Source organism: Nymphalis io, chromosome 25 (assembly GCF_905147045.1).
Source record: "Nymphalis io chromosome 25, ilAglIoxx1.1, whole genome shotgun sequence".
Classification (NCBI taxonomy): Eukaryota; Metazoa; Arthropoda; class Insecta; order Lepidoptera; family Nymphalidae; genus Nymphalis; species Nymphalis io.
In genome coordinates, this window is record NC_065912.1 from 8,060,789 (window position 1) to 8,085,279 (window position 24,491).

At 32.1% G+C, this 24,491-nt stretch overlaps 3 protein-coding genes across 4 annotated transcripts in view; 1 reads left to right on the forward strand and 2 right to left on the reverse strand.

The window, feature by feature from the left end:
* LOC126778285 (uncharacterized) overlaps positions 1–5,599 on the reverse strand; it is a 34,602-nt gene extending 29,003 nt beyond the window's left edge. The window contains exon 1 of the mRNA XM_050501779.1: positions 5,335–5,599. The gene's annotated coding sequence lies outside the window, so the exon portion shown is untranslated. The remainder of the gene's footprint in view (positions 1–5,334) is intronic.
* A 181-nt stretch (positions 5,600–5,780) lies between these two features.
* LOC126778269 (pyridoxal phosphate homeostasis protein) lies at positions 5,781–7,668 on the reverse strand. Its single transcript, XM_050501761.1, has 4 exons — positions 7,498–7,668; positions 6,922–7,279; positions 6,491–6,732; positions 5,781–5,962 (listed from the first exon to the last, which is right to left on the reverse strand). Exons 1-4 carry the CDS (start codon positions 7,588–7,590, stop codon positions 5,891–5,893), a joined length of 765 nt encoding a protein of 254 aa, XP_050357718.1. The 5' UTR covers positions 7,591–7,668; the 3' UTR covers positions 5,781–5,890.
* A 588-nt stretch (positions 7,669–8,256) lies between these two features.
* Positions 8,257–24,491, forward strand: part of LOC126778070 (huntingtin) — a 48,917-nt gene continuing 32,682 nt past the window's right edge. For both annotated transcript variants that reach the window (XM_050501415.1, XM_050501416.1), the window contains exons 1-17: positions 8,257–8,438; positions 8,815–8,956; positions 9,893–10,014; positions 10,409–10,626; positions 11,601–11,732; positions 12,072–12,205; positions 12,927–13,119; positions 13,331–13,473; positions 14,705–14,848; positions 16,413–16,522; positions 17,194–17,318; positions 18,339–19,105; positions 20,194–20,390; positions 20,711–20,830; positions 21,974–22,229; positions 22,928–23,102; positions 23,540–23,791. In XM_050501415.1, coding sequence (XP_050357372.1) covers positions 8,374–8,438; positions 8,815–8,956; positions 9,893–10,014; positions 10,409–10,626; positions 11,601–11,732; positions 12,072–12,205; positions 12,927–13,119; positions 13,331–13,473; positions 14,705–14,848; positions 16,413–16,522; positions 17,194–17,318; positions 18,339–19,105; positions 20,194–20,390; positions 20,711–20,830; positions 21,974–22,229; positions 22,928–23,102; positions 23,540–23,791 — 3,295 coding nt within the window. In that variant the 5' untranslated portion in view covers positions 8,257–8,373. The remainder of the gene's footprint in view (positions 8,439–8,814; positions 8,957–9,892; positions 10,015–10,408; positions 10,627–11,600; positions 11,733–12,071; positions 12,206–12,926; positions 13,120–13,330; positions 13,474–14,704; positions 14,849–16,412; positions 16,523–17,193; positions 17,319–18,338; positions 19,106–20,193; positions 20,391–20,710; positions 20,831–21,973; positions 22,230–22,927; positions 23,103–23,539; positions 23,792–24,491) is intronic.

Sequence of the window (24,491 nt, forward strand, 5' to 3'; positions counted from 1 at the left end):
GGGTAATATGGTTCCGCAGAAATGGCAGGAAATGCTTTAAAAATAGACATCGAGATGAAATTTAGAATATAGACGCGATGTACGGTGGTGAAATTCAGCGCATGGGATTAATCTAAACAGTTCCTCAAAGCATTGCAGATTTACCTTGTTGAGCACACAAAGCTTTTAGGCTAATTTGGCTTCACCTTCCAATAGACCGCGGAACCTAACGCCCTGATACTGGATTTGGTAGCGAGGCGGTATTCTCAAAACGAGGGGATGGTCATTTTAGAAGTCATCGCGGTCAAAAGGTGACATTTTAGAAATCATCGCGCTGACTTGTGTCGTATTGGGGTCGAGTTGTACTAAGTTTGGTTGGCCCGAAACTCAGGATTTGTTTAATAATTTTTTTTTATTTCAGACACAAGTTTATACTCATCGACGTGTTCCCGACAAATATTAGCGCGGTCAGTATATAAGGCGTCTACAGTGCTGTCGTCTGCCAAAATTGAATGATGCTAATTTGCACATGTCATTAAAATACAGAAGAAGCAGAGTAGGTGGCAGCTTTACGTTTAATTATGTACTGTAACATGGCGATTCAAAAGTCCCCTTATAAGCCTATTTAAATGTCTTTTGTATCATGTTTACTTTCAAAGAAACATAATTTGGTAAACATCAATTTCAATGGGTCACAGTCAATAATGATTTTTTCTACTTATATCATTGCCGGCATAACGGCGTTGTTCACAAATCTTTTTCAAGATTAACAATAAACCTAAGATTAACATTGAAATGCATTTTTCATCGATACTCTTATGGCAACACTATCGGTACTCAACGTATCGAGGCCGTTATTACGAACATTCGGAAATTCTGAATTATGTTTACATTAAACGAACACCTATACGTAGCCTGTAAAAATCAAATGTTTAATCCGAAAACCAAAAACTTATAAATACGACAAATTTCACTACTAATGTACATTAAAAATGTATATTAAAATCCTCATCACGAAAATATCTACTTGTTCTTGTTGATAATATATATATATGGAAAAATATTTTTCCCGAGTTCTATTTGTTAAATTATTATGCTACCGTAACAGCCTGTGAATGTCCCACTGGAGCTTATTCCACCACGCTGCTCCAATGCGGTTTGGTAGAATTCACATGTGGCAGAACTTCAGTGAAATTAGACACATGCAGGTTTCCTCACGATGTTTTCCTTCACCGTAAAGCACGAGATGAATTATAATCACAAATTAAGCACATGAAAATTCAGTGGTGCTTGCCCGGGTTTGAACCCACGATCATCGGTTAAGATTCACGCGTTCTTACCACAGGGCCATCTCGGCTATATGCTATGGTACTGTATAATAAATATATGGAAATTTTTTTATACTACCCGCAATATAAATAAAATCAAGAATAACGCGAAAATTTAGGCGAAATTGTATGGGCGAGCGAGCGACGTTGGGCGATGTGACGTCACGCGTCGATCGGTCGCTCCAGAAAAGAATTAAAGAACTTGTAACTTTAAAAATTTGTAAAAAAATCATTTACGTAAATATCGTAAACACTTTTAGCCAGTGTTTTTTTTATATTTTAAATATGATTTTTGAGATCATAAAAAAATAAGCTCATCTTCCTAATTATTATTAATAATTGTTAATCATTAAAGGCTTAATTACGATAAAGAAATCATGAATTATTAATTCATCTAAATTATACGTTAATAACCACAATTATACCATTATGTTAATTACATAACTTGTACATACGACCTTTTGTCCTAACAATATCGATATATATTTTTAGCTATACTATTAGTATATGAGAATTACTTAACCAATATATATTATGTAAATCATATAAGTGTATTTCCGTAACAAATACGAGAGAATTGTAAGTTTAACCACTGGTTTTACTGAACAATAGTGACGACGAACAAAGGCGACGATGTAATGTAACCGCTGTTATGAAATCAAATGCGGAAAGGCTACTGGAGGAGACATTTTGCAAAACAATAATGTATCGATATTTACGAAATAATGATAGTTCTCTTGTTACCTATCAAATTCAAAAAATAGAATACTACTTTTTTTTTTTGTTTTTGACTGTTACAACTTAGCCGCTTTTCAAATGTTATAATATTAATGAACCAAAGAGTTTTCAAGTAGTTAGTTTATTTTTGTAAATTGTTCAAGAAATAAGACGCGAGGAAACTTGCTTATTGGGTCTGATGAAATTCAGCCATATCTTCACCAACTGGGAAAAGAGAAGCGTGGTTGAATAAGTTTCAAATTATCTTTGCCCACTATTTTTAAAATAATCATTGTGTTATAAAAAAAAAAAAAAACGTTAATTTATAATATTTATATTTTGACTATTGTGATAAATGATAATAAAAATAGTACCACACATTAAATTAGTAACAGTCACGTTTACGTAAGACAAAAATTAAATAACCAAATGCTTCAAGAACTTTACAAAATATTATTATGATCATATTATGATACAGTTCTTTGCTATGGGAAAAAAAGTACCGTACACATACTCCCATAACGAGTACAATCGAGCAATTAACTCGAGATGTTAATTTCTTAACGTGTTTTCATTTAATATTGCATTCCGTGAACAATTTCTCTCTTCACTTTCTAACACCCAAGTCCGTGACTCGATTATAATTTACTGGTAATACTCGGTATTCGTCCTCGCTTGATAGCCTACTTGTCCAACAATGGGGTATATCGTGATTCAAATTTTAATTAAACATCATAAATTAATATCAGCTAAACCATATCAGTGAGCTAAGAATTTTAGAAAGATCTCGAAATATGTTTAGATTATTTTGAATTTCAAACATGCGATAAGCCGATTTAATGTATTGTCTATTTGGAATATTTTTTTTTTAATTTGTCTATATCAAGACCACGCATAGACTGCCACTGTAATAAATATTAACAATTCATTAGGTTTCTAAATAAGTATTTACATATCTTTCGAACTTACACTATAAACTCGCTTAGTTTTTTCGGACGCTTTTCACAGGTCTAAGGTATTTTTTTTTCGAAACGGTTGTAGATTCTTCTATATTTAATGAAGATTTTTACTATAATTGTGACCCGTAACCCTGTTTGATCATGACACCCCACGAAAAATACCACCACTAGTGAAATAAATATTAGTGTGACGTCTTATTTATAATATTAGAGCTTAAGCCACAGTTGTTTCGCGATATATTAATAACCGCTTTACGTACGATTATTATTTATTAACAGTTTACAATACACGATAAATTTCGCCAACTTTGATAACTCCAGACATTCAAAGTTCCTGAGACAGATGATTGGACTTTTATAAAATCTTTAAGCGCAAATTCCACCCTTACGATAAATCTTTAGTAGCAACAACAGCAAACATATGTATATATAACAAATGGTTGTATCTTGTAAATTCACCTTTTTAGAAACTATTCAATTATAAAAAAAAAAAAACAAGAAATGAAGAATTCATTTTAATAACAAGCTTGGTAACAAGAGGTATACAATGTGAGAACAATAGTATTTTTTTTTAATTATAAAGTTTCCTATAGAAGCACAAAACAAAAACTATGAATATTAAATAAATGACATCATGACGTCTTATTTATATAGTTTTGTATATATATATATATATATATATATATATACAATTATATGTATATACAAATATATATATATATATATATATATATATATATATATATATATATATATATATATACTTTTTGTATTCGGTTTTAGCCTTTAAATTTAAACAACATTGCCATAGACAATCTTAATAAATAGCAGGTACAAAATTACACATTTACTAATTAGCCTCAACTCTAGCGGCCTTTGAACTTACTGACTTTTGTTTCTAAATTTAAACAATAGTCCTACCGTTACATTTCAAAAACCTATGTATGATACTCATAATGAAAATATGTTGTTTAAATTTGATTTTGTACTATTAACTTTAATAAAATCTTTATGAATGATCATATATTAATGTTCTTTTATTATTTACTTTATAGATATAATCACGATTTTATTGTTTTCTAAATTATTTAGTCCATTTGTTCTTTTTTTTATTATTCTAGTTTTTGGTAATTTTAATCTGACTAAGACTGAATAAGTCAAAAGTAATAAGATAATGTCAATCACATTATATACATAGCTTTTGCAAGTGTTTCTATAATATCCTATTCAAATCAAATAAGGAGCAAAGATAAACATTCAAGATGCCCAGGTTTATATGCCCAGGTTATACTTTTTTTTCAGAAATTAATTTGATTTGAATTCAGGAATCAAATATTTGAATATATTATAGTAATAACAGAAAGTAAAGTTACTAGTTATTCTTCAGAAATCAAATTAATATATATAACATAAAATTTTAAAAAAGCAGTATTGTTACAAATGATGTTTTATGATTGATCATATATTATATTAAATATAAATCATATTGGTTTAAATAATAATTTAATAAATAAAAATATATTAATATGATGATGATGATGATGAAATAAATATAAATTGAAATTGCAGGTATTTTTCATCTCATTACTAGCTCATGAGGGATAATTATTTAAAATACAATTCAATATTTAGCTTTATTTATTTGAAATTAAAATATATGTTATTTACTGTATATATCTTAACTGTAAGAAACTGTTTCAAATTTTATCTTGATAATAGATGATTGCACCTTAGCTACTGTGGGATACTGTGCAATGATGGAGCAATGAAGACATTGTTTTTGTTCAAGATGTATTTACAACACCAATCATTTTATTATTTTGTAACTTTAGTTGATAAAAACTTAAATTACAAGTTAACATTTACAATAAATTATTGTTGTGTAACTAAGTAGGGAATTTAATTAAATATTAAAGATAGATAGGCTATTTCTCTGAGACCCTATTTTCGTTAGATAAATTTGGTTATTTTTAAAAGGAAACAGTTGCTAGCATTTTGGGATCTGGATGAGGCTTTATAAATGCTTACATTTTTTATAATCATAGTTAAAGATAACAGTTTCTATGTACTTTAACATTATTGTCGTTTTTTTTTTACGCATTTTAATTTTAAATTTTTAATTGAGTTTAAAAATTTTAATTATTTATTAGTTTTTTTTTTTCAAATCAGCACAATAACTAGATGTAAATTTAAATAGCATTAATTAGTTATAGGACTACAAAAACTGCTTATTGATGTGTGAAAAATGATAATAATTATTATTGTTATGTAGCCTTGTTTGCGATAAAGAAAAAGAATGGGTGACATTCAAATAAAAACAAATAAAAGAAGTGGTTATCCTTCCCACTTACCTGTTAAATTAAGCGCTAATGATTCACGGCCTTGTTTCAAACTTCGAACAGGATATAAAACTTTTTAATTTTTAATCACAGGAACACAACTTAACTTGAATGTCAAAGCACCACTAAATATATTTAAGTCAAAATAATATATTTTTTAATTTAAAATTCAATGTTTAGCTCGTAATAAACGATTTGCAAAAGTAATTTCACTTATCCAGAAAACACCTTGCGTTTACAATATATACAACCGACACGAACTTTCGTGGCGCATGCCATCACAGAATACAAATGTTGAAATGACACACAGCTGTCAAATTGACATCGTCAGAGTGACCTTCCTTTTTCATCTGTTTGTCACAGATTATAATTGCCATAAAACAGATATTTGAAATGAATGTTCTTTTCATAGTGCTAAAGGTTATGAAAACAAATAAAGGTTATGGAAACAAATAAAATAACTTAATATGATTATTTATTAATCATAATAACTTAAAGTAACATGAGATAATTATATTTTTCGCCGACTTCCAAAACTTTAAGAGCCCCATTGAAAATATTGATCAGATTACTTATTTTTAGGTGGTCTTACACCAAATATATTTGTACCAACTCGAACAGTTGTAGCTCCTAATTCTATCTGAAATTTTAACAAATAACAACATTAATTATGTTATTACGTAAAAATGGAGGAACAAAATTAATTAATATAAATAAATAAAAAATGTTTTGGTAGGTATAGTTTAGATATTTCGCATTAGTATTACCTAACTCCTGACACCTTAAAACATATGTACAAACTACTCTGTAACAGCCTGTGAATGTTCCACTGCTGGGCTAAAAGCCTCCTCTCCCTTTTTTGAGAAGGTTTGGAGCTTATTCTACCATGCTGCACCAGTGCGGGTTGGTGGAATACACATGTGGCAGAATTTCAGTAAAATAAGACACATGCAGGTTTCCTCACCATGTTTTCCTTCACCGTAAAGCACGAGATGAATTATAATCACAAATTATGCATACAAAAATTCAGTGGTGCTTGCCCGGGTTTGAACCCACGATCATCGGTTAAGATTCACGAGTGTTTACCACTGGGCCATCTCGGCTTATGTACAAACTAGTATTTAATATAATATTTCCTATCCAATACCTGACCCCATGTGATACTTACAGCATGTTCAAAATCTGATGACATTCCCATAGATAATTCAACATTATTAATATCCAATCCCAATTTCTCGCACACTTCCTGCCTACATTTGACAAGAGTCAGGAAATCTGGGTTAGGGCCCTGAGACATGTCATAATCGTACTGACCAATTGTCATAAGGCCTTTGAAGTCTAAATCAGGACAATTATTACGAACATGCTCAACAAGTTTGGTTACTTGTGATGGTTCCACTCCATTTTTAGCTGAAAATAGACAACAGATAAATAAAAAACAAATTAGTTCATAAGGAAAGTTTTTCGATATTATTTTAATACATAGGAATTTTCTTAGGCCAAGATTTTTTTTTAAAAAGTCATAAATATAAAATACCTAAATAGCACTAGCAGAAATAATACAAAAATAGATTTGTGACATAAAGCTCAATTCGTTACCTTCTTCTCCACTAGTATTAACTTGTACCATAACATTCAACTTGCTCTCATCTTTTCTAATCTTCACCCATTGTTTATTAATATTATCAGCCAATTTCTCTGAATCAACAGTCTCCACTATATATAATCTAGGTGAGTTAAGTAATTTATTTATTTTATTTGTTTGTAAGTGGCCTATGAAATGCCACTTGATTTCTTTGCACTTTTCAAGTATCTGTGGATCACTAGCTTTTTCAGCTAGTTCATTGACATAATTTTCACCAAAATGACGCTGGCCAGCTTCATATGCTTGTATGATTAGTGGGACTGGTTTTATTTTTGAAACTGCAACTAATTTTGGCGGGATTTGAGGTATATCCTGAAATGTAAATAAAGGTATGTAAATTAAAAAAAAAAAAAAAAACAAAATAATAAAAATAATGAAAAATAAATACTCAATATATCCCTTGGTTCTATGTTTAGTATACCGAATTTATTACATATTTATTTGTAAAGATTTTTGTACAGTAAGTGTAAATAATATAACGAAATAGCTTCGTCAACATTTATTCAGACCGTAGTAAACTTAAAACTTACTTTACTCCTTCTAATCACCGCAGCCTCTATTTGAGCTAAAACTGTTTTCAGACCGTACATAATGTCAACTTCGTCAGATTTTTCATCACTCATTATTTTTAACTTTTAGCTATTCTTAAATGAAACGATGACGATTTGTTATCAATTCGTATTTTCTTATCACAATCTAGTCAAAATCATAATTCATATTTATTGTCATTTGTCAACCTATTTTGACAATTGACATTAAATAATTTTCTCTAATTTTATGAAACATGTTTCAAGTTCCCTTTACATGAATTAATCTTATAATCAATAGATATTTATTAAGGTTTCATATTTATACAGGATGTAACATAATTAATATTTTAATTTCTAAAATTTTATAATGTTGCAATAATTTTATCTGTTTCTGAACATAAGAATACATAACTCTTTGTTAATTAATTACGTAGACAGAGAAATTATTTCTCAAAAAATCTAAATTTATTTGGAAATTTGTTAGAATAGTATTTTATTTGATAAGTAAGTATAAAAATATTGGGAAAAATAGCCTTTCCCATTAACATACAACAAATGAAAAGAAAAGAAGCTAGCTTCATTTTTTATATTTTTTTAAATATAACTCTAATAAGTTTAATAAACCGCAAATTATCTTCAATGTGAATTGAAAACTAAAAATTTAATTTTTATTATTCTGCAATAATTTCATACTTTTTTTAAGGAAATTGTGATTTTTAGTAGATATCACTATTTGTAAACGTCAAGTTGATTGATTTTCCCGTTTGTTTTGTTGCGTTTTTCTATCACGGAAATTCTAATTTTTAGCTTACCAAGTTATACCTTCAATTATGACTAATTCGCCTTTCTCCTCTATTTAGTGACGAAAAAGCAGTCATGAACGTATTAGAAAAGGCGGAGAAGGCGTTGGAATATTTAAAAAACACTGAAGGGCTTGTAAGGTAAGTAAGGCTTAATGGGGCAGTATTTTTATAATTGCAAAAAATAAACCGACGACCTTAAGAAGGTGGCGAGCACCAACTGGATGCGGAAGGCGGAGGACAGGGAGCTTTGGCGCACCTTGGGAGAGGCCTATGTTCAGCAGTGGACAACGATTGGCTGTTGATTGATTGATTAATTGATTTGATTTGCAAAAAATAATTAAGAACGATAGATTATCAATTGCTTGCGTAATATTTTTTGGAGCAGTGTCTTCACGGATTTATATAGAGGAATTTTAAGTCCTTTTAATATATTTTGATATATTTTTTTTGTCATGTTAGTTCAACTTGGAATACACTTGTTGTTTTGAGGTATAAATATTACATTTTTTCACAGAGGTCATGAGCTACAGGCCGCAGCCGGAACATTGGGGCGATGCTTAGGGGCACTAGGAAGCCGGCAAAACTGTGCTCGGCATTATGCTAATTTGCTGCATACAGCAATACCCACATTACTAACTTTAGCTAGTAATGAGAGTGTATGTATATAATAATATATAGTACACATATATTTTTTTTAATATTTACCATAGACAACAGTTTCTTAATATTTTCAAAATAGGCTGTGGAAAATCTAAATAAACTTATACATATATTATTTCAGCAAGAGAAATATATATTAAATATATTGGGACACAAAAAACTTACCAGAAGACCAAATGATCTCAACAATTTTATTTAAATATTTCCATTATTAAAATATGATAAAACTAATGTTCTTGTTAAATACTTAGCTAATTTTTCACACTAAATTGTAGATATGAAATATCTAATATTTATTTATATAATATTTGTGGCTAATGTATTAGTACTTTTTCTATTGTAAATTGCAACTTGCCCACTTGATGGTAAGTGGATGCCACCACGTATAGACTTTGGCACCGTAAGAAATTTTGACCATTCTATACATCGCTAATATGCCACCAACCTTGGGAACTAAGATTTTATGTCCCTTGTGTTACACTGGCTCACTCACCATTCTAATTGGAACATAACAAAACTAAGTGAATCATATTTGAGTATTAACTACACTCATATCATTATTGTATTTGACATTTAGAAATAAGATAGAATTAAAATAATTTAGAAGGTTGGTGGAATACTTATCATTTCTTAAATCACCAATTTAAGGGCGCTGGTGACCACTTACCATCAGGTGTCCTATTTGCTCGTCCGACTGCCCATAACATAAATAAAAAGTAGCTGCCATGATAGAATTAACATAATGTTAGATTTCGACAAATTTATTTTGCAAAGATAGGTATGTCTCTGATTTTTTTTCGCACATTAAAATCTTTGTGTTGCAAGTTTCATTGAATATTTAAATATGTAAATGCATTTGTATGTAAGCTTGAATATTTGAGTTGTAAGGCTTAAAGAATAATTATTAATAAAATTATATCTTTTGAATACAGGCTGAATTGCGATTGCTTGGAGATGAGGCATTAAACAGGGCAGTAGCAGGTGGATTTGCATTTCATTCATACAAAACGAACATTGTTTTGCAAAACCAAATAGATACTAATAAAAATGCAAGGTAAGTGTTTTTGTATTTGCCAATAAATTTAAAAAAAATTTACTATAGAGAGAGGAGGAAAAATATTATAATATTTTTGTTAGTAGACTTGCGCAAAAAAGTAAAAAAACAGCCTATTTCCTCATAATATTTTCCTTCACCGTCGAGCACTAGTCATTTATTAATAAAAATTAAGCACATGAGAATTGAGTGGTGCATGTCTAATTTGAAGGTTCAATGTCCATTCAGCATTACTGACATAGCAGATTCTTTATAATGTATATATAATTTATTTTAAGCTTGGACCCATGATATTTCCTTGACGATTCTGTACCTTTATACTTATAAATAAAAAACATGCACACACTGCGAATAGATTATTATCACGCATGACATTGTTGAGTTGTTTTTCTAGATGGATAAGAGCAGCCCTATCACGAATATGTCTCGGCGAATGCTGGCTTCGACCAGGCGTTGGCAAGATTCGTTCACAAGCTCAGACACTGTTCCCTAAACTCAGCCAAATTGTGAGACAGACGACGGAAATACAACTCATTGTGGAGGCATTAGAGAATAATTTACCTCGAATACTGAATGGCTTGGCTGAATATACTACAGATGAGGAAATATCAGGTGGGTTTATTTTTTATTTCATATATTTACTAAAACCCATACTTTTGTTTCTTTGAAGGAATTTTATTTTAATACTAAGAAGTTTATTGTTTGATTAAATACTATATAACAAGTTCATTTTGTATATATATTTGTTTTATTTATAAAAGAGATGCTAAACTTAGAACAATTTTTTTTTTTAAATAATTATTCAATTTATTTAGATTTATTATATAATTACAGTAACAGCCTGTATATGTCCCACTGCTGGGCTAAGGCCTCTTCTCTCTCTTTGAGGAGAAGGTTTGGAGCTTATTCCACCACGCTGCTCTAATGCGGGTTGGTGGAATACACATGTGGCAGAATTTCGATGAAATTAGACACATGCAGGTTTCCTCACGATGTTTTCCTTTACCGAAAAGCACGAGATGAATTATAACAGAAATGAAGCACATGAAAATTCAGAGGTGCTTGCCCGGGTTTGAACCCACTTTCATCGGTTAAGATTCACGCGTTCTTACCATTGGGCCATCTCGACTTTTTTATTGGACTGCATTATATATTATTAAATTATATTATGCATATAATGAATAATGATTTTTAATCAATATATATGAATGTATTGAGATGATTAAAAATCATTTTTCATCATTATTAAAATACCAGTCAACTTTGTTTTAAAAAAAAACATACATACACAAACACCAGTGGATAACTTTCATACTCAACCTAAACTTAATTTTTTATTAAAATTTTATTAACAAACCTATTTTTATATTTAAGAAAATATTTGAAGATTATTTTTTGTCATTACTCGAATATGTATCCTCTATGAGATATTAATGATAATAACAGATTTTCTGTTTGTTATTACAAGATTATAATTTACCTTAGCGCGAAATGCAAGATGATTTATAAGAAACAAAGATATAGTTCAATTTTAATTACAAATAAAAAAAATAATATTTTAATTAAAAATTTATATTTCTTTGCAGAATTGTCTAAGGCCCTGCTGACGCACGTGGAGAGCTCAGAGCCAGCTGTGCGTCGTGGTATCGCAAACTGTATCGCACAGTTGTGTTCGCACAGAGAGCCTTTACTCACTAACATACTGTCTAAAACTTTTGGTAAGTTTCTTATATTAACATTTTGGGAAAATATATAAAGCCATATTTAGCTATCACCTTATCAGATATTGCCAGCAAACAGCAATAAGTATGCGTTCCTTGCTTGGTTGCTTGAAGGGTGAGTGAGCCAGTGTAATTACTGCCAATAGGGACACAACATCTTAGTCCCCTTAGACGGAGGGATTGAAAATGGGGGAAATAACAATAGAAGTCACACTATACTTAAAACATAAGTTACAAAGACTTAAAAAGTAGTTAGTTTGATTTGAGAACAATAAATTAAAATAAGTGTAAATATACTCTATCTGATATGTGATAAGGTTCAAATTTGCTTAACAGAAACGCTGTGGCCGTTGGCGCAAGATGACTCAGTGGTTATCGGATGGTTTTGCGTCATCAAAGCTATATTTCAGATAAACGATATAACGAAGTTTCGAGAAAATGATCTTTTCAGTGTTCAGGATTTTTTGGAGGTATAAACAATATTTTATGTATTTTTATTTGATATTTCAATAGTACTACTTCATTAATATTCTTTCATTTCTTCATTTTGTGCTCATGATTAAAACAAAACACATGCTTCTAAACTATAAAATGTTGCAATTTGGGGATCAATAGGATTTTTTAAAAATAATTACATAATTTTGTGGTTCGGAAAATCCCACGTCAATCAGGCCCCGCTATAAATGTTTCATCGTTGGGGAAATGCACCCTCTCCTCTTAAGAAAATTTGGAGCTTATTTTAATACAGGGCTCAGTGTGGTAGAACATTATTCGATATATGGAAATTTTACTGGTGGTAGAGCTTTGTGCAAGCTCGTCCAGAAGAGGTGGTACCTACCCAGGTAAGTACCACCCACTCATCAGATATTCTACCGCAAAACAGCAGTACTTGGTATTGTTGTGTTCCTGTTTGAAGGGTGAGTGAGCCGGTGTAATTACAGGCACAAGGGACATAACATCTTAGTTTCCAACGTTGGTGGCGCATTGGTGATGTAAGCGATGGTTAATATGTCTTACAATGCCAATGTCTATGGGCATTGGTGACCATATGCTATGAGGACATTTGAAAATAGAACAGAAATCCAATTCTTTGTTATTTATATATATATATATATATATATATAAAAATTATTAACAACCTTGAGTTATATTATATATTATTATCACACTCACAAAATTTCATTTTTTCAGCTCTATCAGCTCTGCATCCACTACATCGAGCAGTCGACAACTGAACACAACATACAAAACACAGTGATAGAGTGTCTCTCTGTGTTGCTGTCGCAGGCCAGGGATGAATACAGACGGGCCTTGTTGGAAAGACATCCCAGGCCAGTGTGTCTCGATGATAGACAGACAGAGAAAGGGCACCGAAGGAATATTAGTCAGTATAATTGAATATTTGCACGTTTCAATTTGTTTAGATGTCGTCTATTGTCTATTGTACGTGATATTTATGGTGCTAGATACCATAAATATCATAAATTGACTCTTTGATCTCGTACGTAATAGAAGATTACTTCTTAAGTTGAAATCCCAATGGAAAAGATACGTGCTTTTGTTCAGAAATTCTAAACATATCCCCCCCCCCGCAGGCTACAGCAGCGCGCGCTCGGCCCGCTCGGCGGCGCCACTGGACTGCAAGGACACGGAGCTGTGCTTCAGCGGCGCGCTGCAGCTGGGCAGCGTGCTGCAGCTGCACCGCCCCAGCGCCAGCACCGACGACCTCGCTATACAGGTCTGGACGCTTATATATGTTTTCTTAATAATTTAAATAAGAAAACGATAAATAGTAATTAATTAAAAATTTCAAAAATTAAGTTGAATAATAATAATAACTTTAAATACATTTTTTCATTAATTTCTTAAACTAACATGCTTGCAACATATGTTTTTTGTAGTTAGAATTCTACTAATAACTCCAGAATTATTTTTTTTGTATTTATTAATGGAGTCCTCAAATATGTTAAGTGACATGAGTATTTATTATAGTTTAGTGTTAGATGGTCTAATGTAAAATACACTTATTGGATAATGTGGACATACTTTCCTATTTTGTATATTGTTGTCTCAATTCCTCAATAGACACACGCTCTGTATATGTGCCGCTAACCATAGAATCTAAATTATTATGCCCATAGTGCCAGTAACTACACTGACTCCTTAAAATCAAACACACTTTGTATGCCGGTAGAATGAAAGATAAGTGGGTCGAACCCACCCACAAAATATATTATTTTAAATCGACTTCGAAAATGGAAGAGGCTCGCAATTCAATATTTTTGTCATGTTGTTTGATATATAAGGCGGTTATGAAAGAGTGGGTAAGCGAATGAGCATATGGACCTGAAGGTAAGTGGTCACCAACGCCCATAGACATTGGCATTGTAAGAAATGTTAACCATCGCTTATCTTACCTTGGTAACTAAGATGTTATGTCCCTTGTGCCTGTAATTACACTGGCTCACTTACCCTTCAAAAAGGTACATTTTTTTTTTTTTTATAGAATAGGAAGGCGGACGAGCATATGGGCCACCTGATGGTAAGTGGTCACCAACGCTCTTAGACATTAGCATTGTAAGAAATGTCAACCATCGCTTACATATCCAATGCGCCACCAACCTTGGGAACTAAGATTTTATGTCCCTTGTGCCTGTAATTACACTGGCTCACTCACCCTTCAAACCGGAACACAACAATATCAAGTATTGCTGTTTTGCGGTAGAATATCTGATGAGTGGGTGGTACCTACCCAGACGAGCTTGCACAAAGCCCTACCACCATACATAACGATACTAAGTTCTTTAAAGCTCTTCTTTCTAATATGATCCTTCAAAGTAAACAAGAAGTCATAACTACTTACTTTTTAGTTAATACACAGCACGATTTTATAATATCAGTTGGAACATAAAGGTTTCAAACAAAAAAAATCTATGCACTATAATATTAAGCTTATAATTATTTTATAGACTCCGGATTCACCAGAAAGCGAGTCCGATATCCAAATGCCGGACACAGAACAGCTATCCAAGGAGTTGTCAGAGAAGTTACAAGATTACGAGGATGATGGGATTGATGATGATGTGATCATAACCCGTGACGGTGGTATAAAGGTATGTCATTTTAATGAATAATATTTACTTTAAACTTTTTGACTTGATATTTAATTTTAACATTTTTTGTTATTATTTTTGTCAATTTTCAAATCTTTTGTATTGCATATACACTCAACAAAGTCACACTTGAGTAAACCTCAAGTGTGACTTTGTTGAGTGCGAGTAAATTCCAAGGTCAAATTCGTGGGCAACGTTTGTGTAACGTTTGTGTGAAACTTTTCTACTGTACGTACTGTAATTTCTTTACCCTCAGAGCTTAACAAGCCTTTCAATCCTAATGATGTAGTAACTCATACACATAGGTGAATGTACTGTGAACTAATTGAGAATGAAAAGTTTTATACATCTGGAAAATTTTGCTTAGTCTATGGCAATTTTCAAATACCGTAATTGTCTACTATAGCCGAGATGGCCCAGTGGTTAGAACGCGTGAATCTTAACCGATGATCGCGGGATCAAACCTGGGCAAGCACCACTGAATTTTCATGTGCTAAATTTGTATTTATAATTCATCTCGTGCTTGACAGTGAAGAAAAACATCGTGAGGAAACCTGCATGTGTCTAATTACACTGAAATTCTGCGACATGTGTATTTCACCAACCCGCAATCGAGCAGCGTGGTGGAATAAGCTCCATACCTTCTCTAAAAGGGAGAGGAGGCCTTAGCCCAGCAGTTGGACATTCACAGGCTGTTACTGTAATTGTCTACAGTTTGTGTCATTTAAAAGTACTAATTAATTTAATTTAGTACCTACTTGAGGCCTTGGACGTACGTTGCAGCGACGTGTCGTACGCATTATTGGCGACGTAAAGGTCACAAACACCCTTGAACCTTTACAATTGCGTCGTGAGATAGCAGCACTGAGCGCTTTCTATCGACTGTATCACGGCGAGTGCTCTGAGGAATTATTCTCTCTAATTCCTGCTTCCCCCTTAATTCTTAAGTCCACGCGAGCTGGTTCTCTATGTCACCGCCTAACTGTGATATCAATTCCATCGCGAACAAAGAAATTTGGCAACTCCTTTCTTTGTCGCACTTCCAAAAAATGGAATTCCTTACCAGCTCACGTGTTCCCCTCCACTTACAACCCGGGTTCCTTCAAACGAGGCGTGAAGAGGCATCTTGCGGGCCGGCAATGCGAAGGCGGCTAGTGCAGAACGTTTTTCCCGTCTTTACTGGCCGTCGTCGCGTTTGGACTCTACTACCACTTACCATCAGGTGGAGTAGAGTCATTTGCCATCCCGGCGAATATAAAAAAAAAAAAAGTGTACCCACTATATATTGTTATGTGGAGCCGATTAAGGATTTCAGAATTTACAGCCTTACATGTGAATAATGTTTAAGATGTGTCTAGTTAAACAATGCTGCGTCTCCTCCTTTCAAATGTCAAATCTATGATGGCAGAAAGAGAAACAAAATTTATAATTAATGTTCTTAATGTTTACTAAAGTAATGACTATTTAAAAATAAAAAATATCTTCAAAAGATAACATTTAAAAGTCAAGAAACAAATGACTTTTCAATTTTAGTTTACATCTTAAGTCTTATTTTTTATTTCAGATAAATATTGGTTCATCAACGGATGACGAGGTCCGGCTTAAATATTGCGCAAGACTTCTAACATCCAAGTTTCTGCTCACTGGGAATAAAGGAGGAATTATATCTGATAGGTAAGTGAGATAAAATGCACTAAGTTAACCTAACACCACTTCTATACCATTCAATTATAATTATACAAATAGAATGATACAATAAGATGTATATTTGTGTAGGAAAAAAGGTATTATTTGAATATAAGAAAATTGGAGGATCAATAAATATTCTCCAGAGGATAGTGGAGTGAAATGAGTTTCTGCTTATAACAGTAACAGCCTGTTAATGTCCCACTGCTGGGCTAAGGCTTCCTCTCCCTTGTGAGGAGAAGGTTTGGAGCTTATTCCACCACGCTGCTCCATTGCGGTTTGGTGGATTATACATGTGGCATAATTTCAATGAAATTAGACACATGCAAGTTTCCTCACGATGTTTCCCTTCACTGTCAAGCACGTGATGAATTATAAACACAAATTATGCACATGAAAATTCAGTGGTGCTTGCCCGGGTTTGAACTCACGATCATCGGTTAAGATTCACGCGTTCTGACAACACAGAACAGGCCATCTCGGCTCAAAGATTAGATTCAAAGCTAATCAAAATTTGCCCATGTCCAACAGACACATGTACAAATTTTGAATATTTAGCTAACGTTATATATATATATATATATATATATATATATATATATATATATATATATATATATATATATATATAATATTAGATATAATGGTTTTGTTTTCAGATTAGTCCGCGTGTCGGTGAAGTCTTCAGCACTAACCTGCCTCTCCGCGATAGTGCAAGTGTACCCGCAAGCTATCACAATGTATGTCGATAAGGATGCGGATATCAAGTTTCAGAACTACTCTGGTATGTGTTTTTGTAATATTGTAAAGATTATTTTCTAATAAACTATTTGGAATGTTAACTAATAAGATCTCCTTGATGATTTGTGTAATGTTTTAGCTTAGCTTGAAGGGTAAGTGAGCCAGTGTAACTACAGGCAAAAGGGACATAATATTTTAGTTCTCAAGGTGACGGATTGGTGACATATCGGATGGTTAATATTTCTTTCAGTACTTATAGGTGGTGACCACTTACCACCAGGCAGCCCATTTGCATGTCTGCCTTCCTAATTTCAATAAAAAAATATGCAGTAGCAATTCTCCTCCCGTTAAGACTAGTGAGATTTTACTTAGAATAGATGGTTACTAAATATGTCAAAATCAAGATATTCTTATTCAAGCAGGTTCTTGCTAGCACATTTGAATCTTCACTTTTTATATTCATTATACCGAAAAGAATTTTTTTTTGTTATTAATTGCCTGAATTTAACTAAAAGTTAAAAATATGAGATCTCTCTTTATAGAAATGAATGTCTTTCCCCCGGGAAGGGTTTTTGACTTTACAGAGTCGATAAATATATTATGTATATTTTATAGTAACGAATGCTTCATAACAATTAGTATTCAATGTTACACAACTGTTATTAAAAATATAAATCAATTGAATTGTCTTAGTTAAGAAATTATAAAAAAAAATATATTTTTTTTTTATTTTAATTTTTGTTTCTATTTAAAGGATATATATATATATATATATATACTTTATATATATATACTTTTTATCTATAGATTCACTATAATGCTATTTACTCGTTCATCTTAATGTCAAAATTCAGTTATTTATTTTATTATTTAAGTTTAAAATGTTTGTTTGTTTTTCGTCAATTAAAGAACTTTTTATTTAAATGTTAAGTTAGCCTATAATTGATATATATTTTGTTGCAATATTTTTATATGAGCAATAAAACAATGTTTTTCTAAATATATAACGTTTGCTTCTTAATAAAAAAAAAAGTATATTTGTATTCCAATATTATTGTTCTAGGTTCTTCAGAAGGAACAGATTCGAATCCGGATCACATAAATGAATTTATAATCGAAAGAAATGTTTGTTACCAGGATTCCATAACGGAATCGTTGAGTCAGGAACTCTTGAACTGCAGCACAGAGAGCCCTTCCCAGCTCATATTCAAAAAAGACAAATCCCTTGAGAAGTCTACGGACAGTGAACTGAAGAGTTCCAAAGATGTTCAGAGCGCTACACTCGATAGTAAAGTCTTCGCCAAAGACTTAGTTGCTAGCGGTCTGAGCGCAGACAGCACCAATCCCAATATGACAAACAGCAATTTCACCACGAACTCAAATATGACGGGAAGTATTGATCATATATCCACAGGATACCCAATGTCCAGCAGTGGGGATGTATTGTCTTCAAGCATAGACTTGGACATGAAATTTGACCATTTCGGTGAATCGACTACGAATTTAGACTCAATAGAATTAAAAGAGAGACGAGAGAAAAAAGAACTGAAACGTATGGAAGAAGTCGATAGTAGAGATGTTCCGGATATCGATAATGGTATCGATAAAAGTGATTTCGAATTCCAGCACATGTCCGATGTGTTCTTGTTACTGGAGAGTCATAATGATCCCCAAATAAGGGGCTTAGTGAGGGTCTGTATCGGGAACTACTTGGTGGCTGCGCTGGACCTCGCCCACGGTGATTACAAAAGGTGGAGAGTTTATAGTCTACTATGTAAGGAAGTCAGTGAATTTATTAGTGTGGAAAAATTGATGGATATTGTTTTGAAAGTAAGTAAATAATTATTTATTTATTTAATCAAGGAAGACAAACAGTTATAACATGTACAAATAAGTACCAATTAAGTCTTTACAAATAATTAAATCAAAATACATAACAGAATTATAACAAATATTATTTATTATAACAAATAATATTTTTTTGGTATATTATGTAAATTGAAAGATGATAACTTAAATTCATATCAATATTTTTTATTGAATCACATCGATATTTTAAATAAATATTAAAGACGATATCATATGTTAATAAATAACAAATATATTTTTATCAACGCAACACAGTATAACCTCACTTGGTGGTAGGGTTTTGTGCAAGCACATGTGGTAGGTGACACCCACTCATTATGTGGACATCTTACACTAAAAAATCGCTCAACGCTCTTCGTGTTCAATATAATAATGGGTTTAGGATACTGTTCTGCCTCGATTCTGTAGTGCTTCAGAAATGTTTGCACAAGCACGCACAGATGATTTCTATGCGATCATGAGAAAAAGATCTGCATCTCTGATACGTAGAATCAGAGACAGTACCAACACTATCCTAATGATGATTGCAAATGACGTTAATGGCTATATGATGAGGCGGATGATCAAGAAGTCATTGTAATCATCTGGTTTATGCGCCTCGTACATAAACAATTATTTTTGCTTAATTTCTAGTCGTATATATATATATAAAATTGTATTTGTTATGTGTTTAATTAATCTTTAATTCTTATATATTTTAATTGTAATTTTTATGATTCTAATTTTAATTTTAATTATTAATGAATGTTCTGTAATTATAAATATGTAATCTGTAGACAGTTATGGGCCTGAATAATAAAGTTATTATTATTATTATTATTATTATTATTATATATTCTACCATCTAACAGCAATATTTAGTATTGTTGTGTTCCGTTTGAAGGGTGAGCCAGTGTAACAAAACGCACAAAGTACATAATATCATAGTTCCTGAGTGGCTTATTGGCGATGTAAGGAACGGTTATATTTCTTATAGTGACAATGTCTATGAGTGGTATCAATTTTATTTTTAGTATTTAATTTTATAATTTTTTTTTAAATGTTATTAGGGACTATCGGATGAGATTCACTCGACGGTGAACCACACACTCTCGTCGCTGATTGGCCTGTCGGCGGCTCTAAGCGAGAGTGTTCACTGGTGCCTGCTGAGCGATGCGTTGAATTCCCTCATCAGCGTCCAATACAACGGCTACTGGCTGTGTCGAGTCAATCTAGCTAAGTTGTATGAAGCGCTTCCGTATCAAAAGTAAGTTGCAATTTGAGTTACAAAAATAGTTTTAGTTTTTTGATCTTGAACTTCGAACATCTTAACTAAGACATCACATAAGGTTTGTTTATTGTAAGTGCGTTAATGTGTGCGTGAGGTCATATGTTTACACATTAATCCTCGTGTTTACTTTGGCACTCACACAACTTAATTATAAATATTATTATTTAATTATAAATATATATATATATTAGTAGAGGGGAGGATGAAAGTGGTCAGTACACTGCAAATTTATATATATATACAATACAATGGTAATCTTAAGTTTTTTGTGTTTATGAATATTTATTATATTTCAGACTTTTCACATTACATCCAGATTATTTATCTAGAAGTAAACTCGTAATGGACGCCTTACTACATTTGCTAGCTGATCAGGATCAGAAGGTTCGAACTGCAGCGGCACAGGCGATATCGAGGTACGATATTTTACATAAAAGTTTCTAGTTTTGAGGAGAAGGATTTTTTGTGTGTTTGTCATGTTTTTAATAACAAATAGTTTTAAATAAGTCTATGTACTAAGTCTAAGTAACTAATAACTTATTTTATGAGGGAAAAAAATATTAATGATTTTCTGAAAAAATGTGTTACTCATAAATTTGGAATAAGGAAAAAGCATACTAATTACTTCAATAACTCGTATTCAAAATGAATCTGTAGTCAAATTAAAAAAAAAAAAGTAAAGGTTTTTTTTTTTATTTAATCCACAAAACTGACAACAATTATACAATCAACAATGACGTACAGTAAAATATTTAATCGAAAATATTTACAATTGAGTCATATACAGTCACCATGGATACTGAAATAATTTAGAGGACAAATTAAAATTATTATTATTTCTCAGATGGCCTAGTGGTAAGAACGCGTGAATCTTAACCGATTATCGTGGGTTCAAACCCGGGCAAGCACCACTGAATTTTCATGTGCTTAATTTGTGGTTATAATTCATCTCGTGCTTAAAGATTGAAGGAAAACATCGTGAGGAAACCTGCATGTGTCTAATTTCATTGAAATTCTGCCACATGTGTATTCTACCAATCCGCATTGGAGCTGCGTGGTGGAATAAGCTCCAAACCTTCTCCTCAAAAGGGTGAGGAGGCCTTAGCCCAGCAGTGGGACATTAACAGGCTGTTACTGTACTGTACTGAGTCTTCTCGATGTGGACATTACATGCTTATATGAAGGCAAAAAAAAAAAAAATTAAATAAGTTAGTAGCTAAATGGTAACATAAGAACAAACATAAAAAACAGAAATCAATCTATCAAATCAATGCTTCAATGGTTGTTATATAATTAGTGAGTTCATGAATAATGTTACACCTTTGTAATGAAATAATCGCCACCTTGGCTTATTATTAAAAAAAAATACAACAGTTCTCCTCAGGTTTAGTTTTTAATTTGACAGTCGATAAGTAAGGTACTGCATTGAATAAATGACTTTGATTTCATTTGATTTTAACTACAATATCAAAATTGCAACGTTTCGTACAACATCGGTAATGCACCCGTAATAAATACCAAATAATGTTAATGAATAATATTTACTCTTAAAATTCCAGTATTGTACCAAAAATTTATCCACCAAGGCGCTCCACACCCGTCACAATGATGGCTCAAATGTCTAAAGAAAACAGTAAAATATTCACATTCGACTCACACAGACTAGCTTTGGACTTAGTCAGGGATATATATTTCTACAATGATCTACCCGAACAGTTGAAGGTTGGGAAAATTCTAGAAAATAATGACAGCTTGATGACGATCGTCGGCGAGTTGGTCTCGAGATTGATGGCGTCGAATTGTAAGAGTTATTCAGTAAGTATGTCAGTTTAAGATTTATTTGAGACGTTATAAACCACAGATAAAATACAATAATTACATAAATACTTTATACTTAGCATTTTGCATTAATACAACAACAAAACAAAATTACAATTCACATTTAATCTTTAATTATTAAAGTACGTATATACGTACGTAAGTAAGTAAAACATTTAATCTTTAATTATTAAAGTACAATATTTATACAATCAAATCAATTATTTAATAAATAGATTATTGACTCCTAAAATAATTTGATAGTTACATTTTACATTATACACAAAATTACGGTAAAAATATAATATACATTATCACTGGTGGTAGGGCTTTGTGCAAGCTCGTCTGGGTAGGTACCACCCACTCATCAGATATTCTACCGCAAAATAGCAGTACTTGGTATTGTTGTGTTTCGGTTTAAAGGGTGAGTGAGTCAGTGTAATTACAGGCACAATGGACATAACATATTAGTTCCGATGGTTAACATTTCTTACAATGCTAATGTCTATGGTCGTTGGTGATCACTTACCATCAGCTGGCCCATATATGCTCGTCCACCTACGTTTCTATAAAAATAATAATAAAATAAGTACAAATAAAAGCAACGATTATACTTTCCTAGACCTAACGATAAGAATCGATAATAGAAAATAATCGAAGTGATTGATGCCAAATTTAACTGTTTATCCCTTCAGCAAGGATTACTAGAGGCATTGAAATTGATATGCCGTATCTGGTCGCCCTGGAAGAACACGGAGGCATATTCAAGTCAGGGCATATTGGGCTACTGTCTTGACAGCCTGGACTATTGCAATGGTAACGTCAACGTGAGGACAATGCTGCTCGATATATGTCGCTTGGTCTATCCAGGTATGTCGCTATGATTTATATTCTTTTCTAGAATATTCCAGGAATGCATCCATAATATGCATACTATTTTTAATTTGCTTTTATAAAGACCTTGCTTTGTTCTCAACTACTCAGGTTATTATATTAATAATCGCTAATATATGAATATTAAAAAGAAATGCCAATTATGCCATTTCATTTTTATTTAAGATGCTTAGTGTCATTTTTGCATGTCGCGGTTACCTATAAGCATGGTAACTTTTACCCTTAGACCTATTAGCTTGTAAACTTTTAATTTGTAATTATAACTGTGTGTCATGTTGGTGATCCTAAATAAATAAATAAATAATTATTTGATATAACTATAGAAATTAATTTGTTTCGAAATAGTTTGTCTTTATTGGTATATTGCATATTTAAATGTTAATTTATTTATATGTAATTAATTCTAATTTCAGTTGAAATCCACAATATAATGCGTAACAGGACGACAAATAGAGATATATTCGAACGCGATACACAGGAAACGAAGGAGAAATGGCAACATTTGGAAAATCAGAAAGTCGCCAATTTAGCCGAGAAGTTCCTTCAAGTTACATTGAAAATGTTGAACGTGCTCGTTCATTTGATAGAGGAAGTTAATCCTAATGTACATTTGAATAAGAGTGGGATTGCCTTACCCGGGAGCCCGGTTAGAAGGAAAACTCAAGGTCTGTACATTTTTCATCTAATAATATAAAACAGTAGAAATTTTAGTATGTTTGAAAATTTAAATTTAAGCGGTGTTATTATATATACATTATATAACTACATAGCAATATAATAATACGTTAAACTTATAATAAATACGATTTATATGGTAAATTATACCTATCCGTAACTGCCTGTGAATGTCCTAAAGGGCTAAAGGACTCCTCTCCATTTTTTTGAGGAGAAGGTTTGGAGCTTATTCTATCACGCTGCTTCAGTGCGGGTTGGTGGAATAGACATGTGGCGGAATTTCAGTGAAATTACACATGTAGGTTTCCACACGATGTTTTCCTTCACCGTAAAGCACGAGATGAATTATAATTACAAATTAAGTACGTGAATATTCAGTGGTGCTTGCCCGAGTTTGAACCCGCGATCATCAGTAAACATTCACGCGCTCTTACCACTGGACAATCTCGGCTTTTACATTTCGGTGGCATATCGTCTGTTCGCCTACCATTAACATAAAAAAGTAAAGTAAAAGCCTATAGTCCCACAGCTGGAATAAGGCCTATTCTCGTTTAGAGGATAATGTTTGGAGCTTATTCCACCAAGCTGCTTTAATACTCCAAGCCGTATAATACCACGTAAATATACGGCTTTTTAATCCATGTATCAAAAATGTAAAAGTGAGTTCATATTCAACAGCTTTGAAAAACC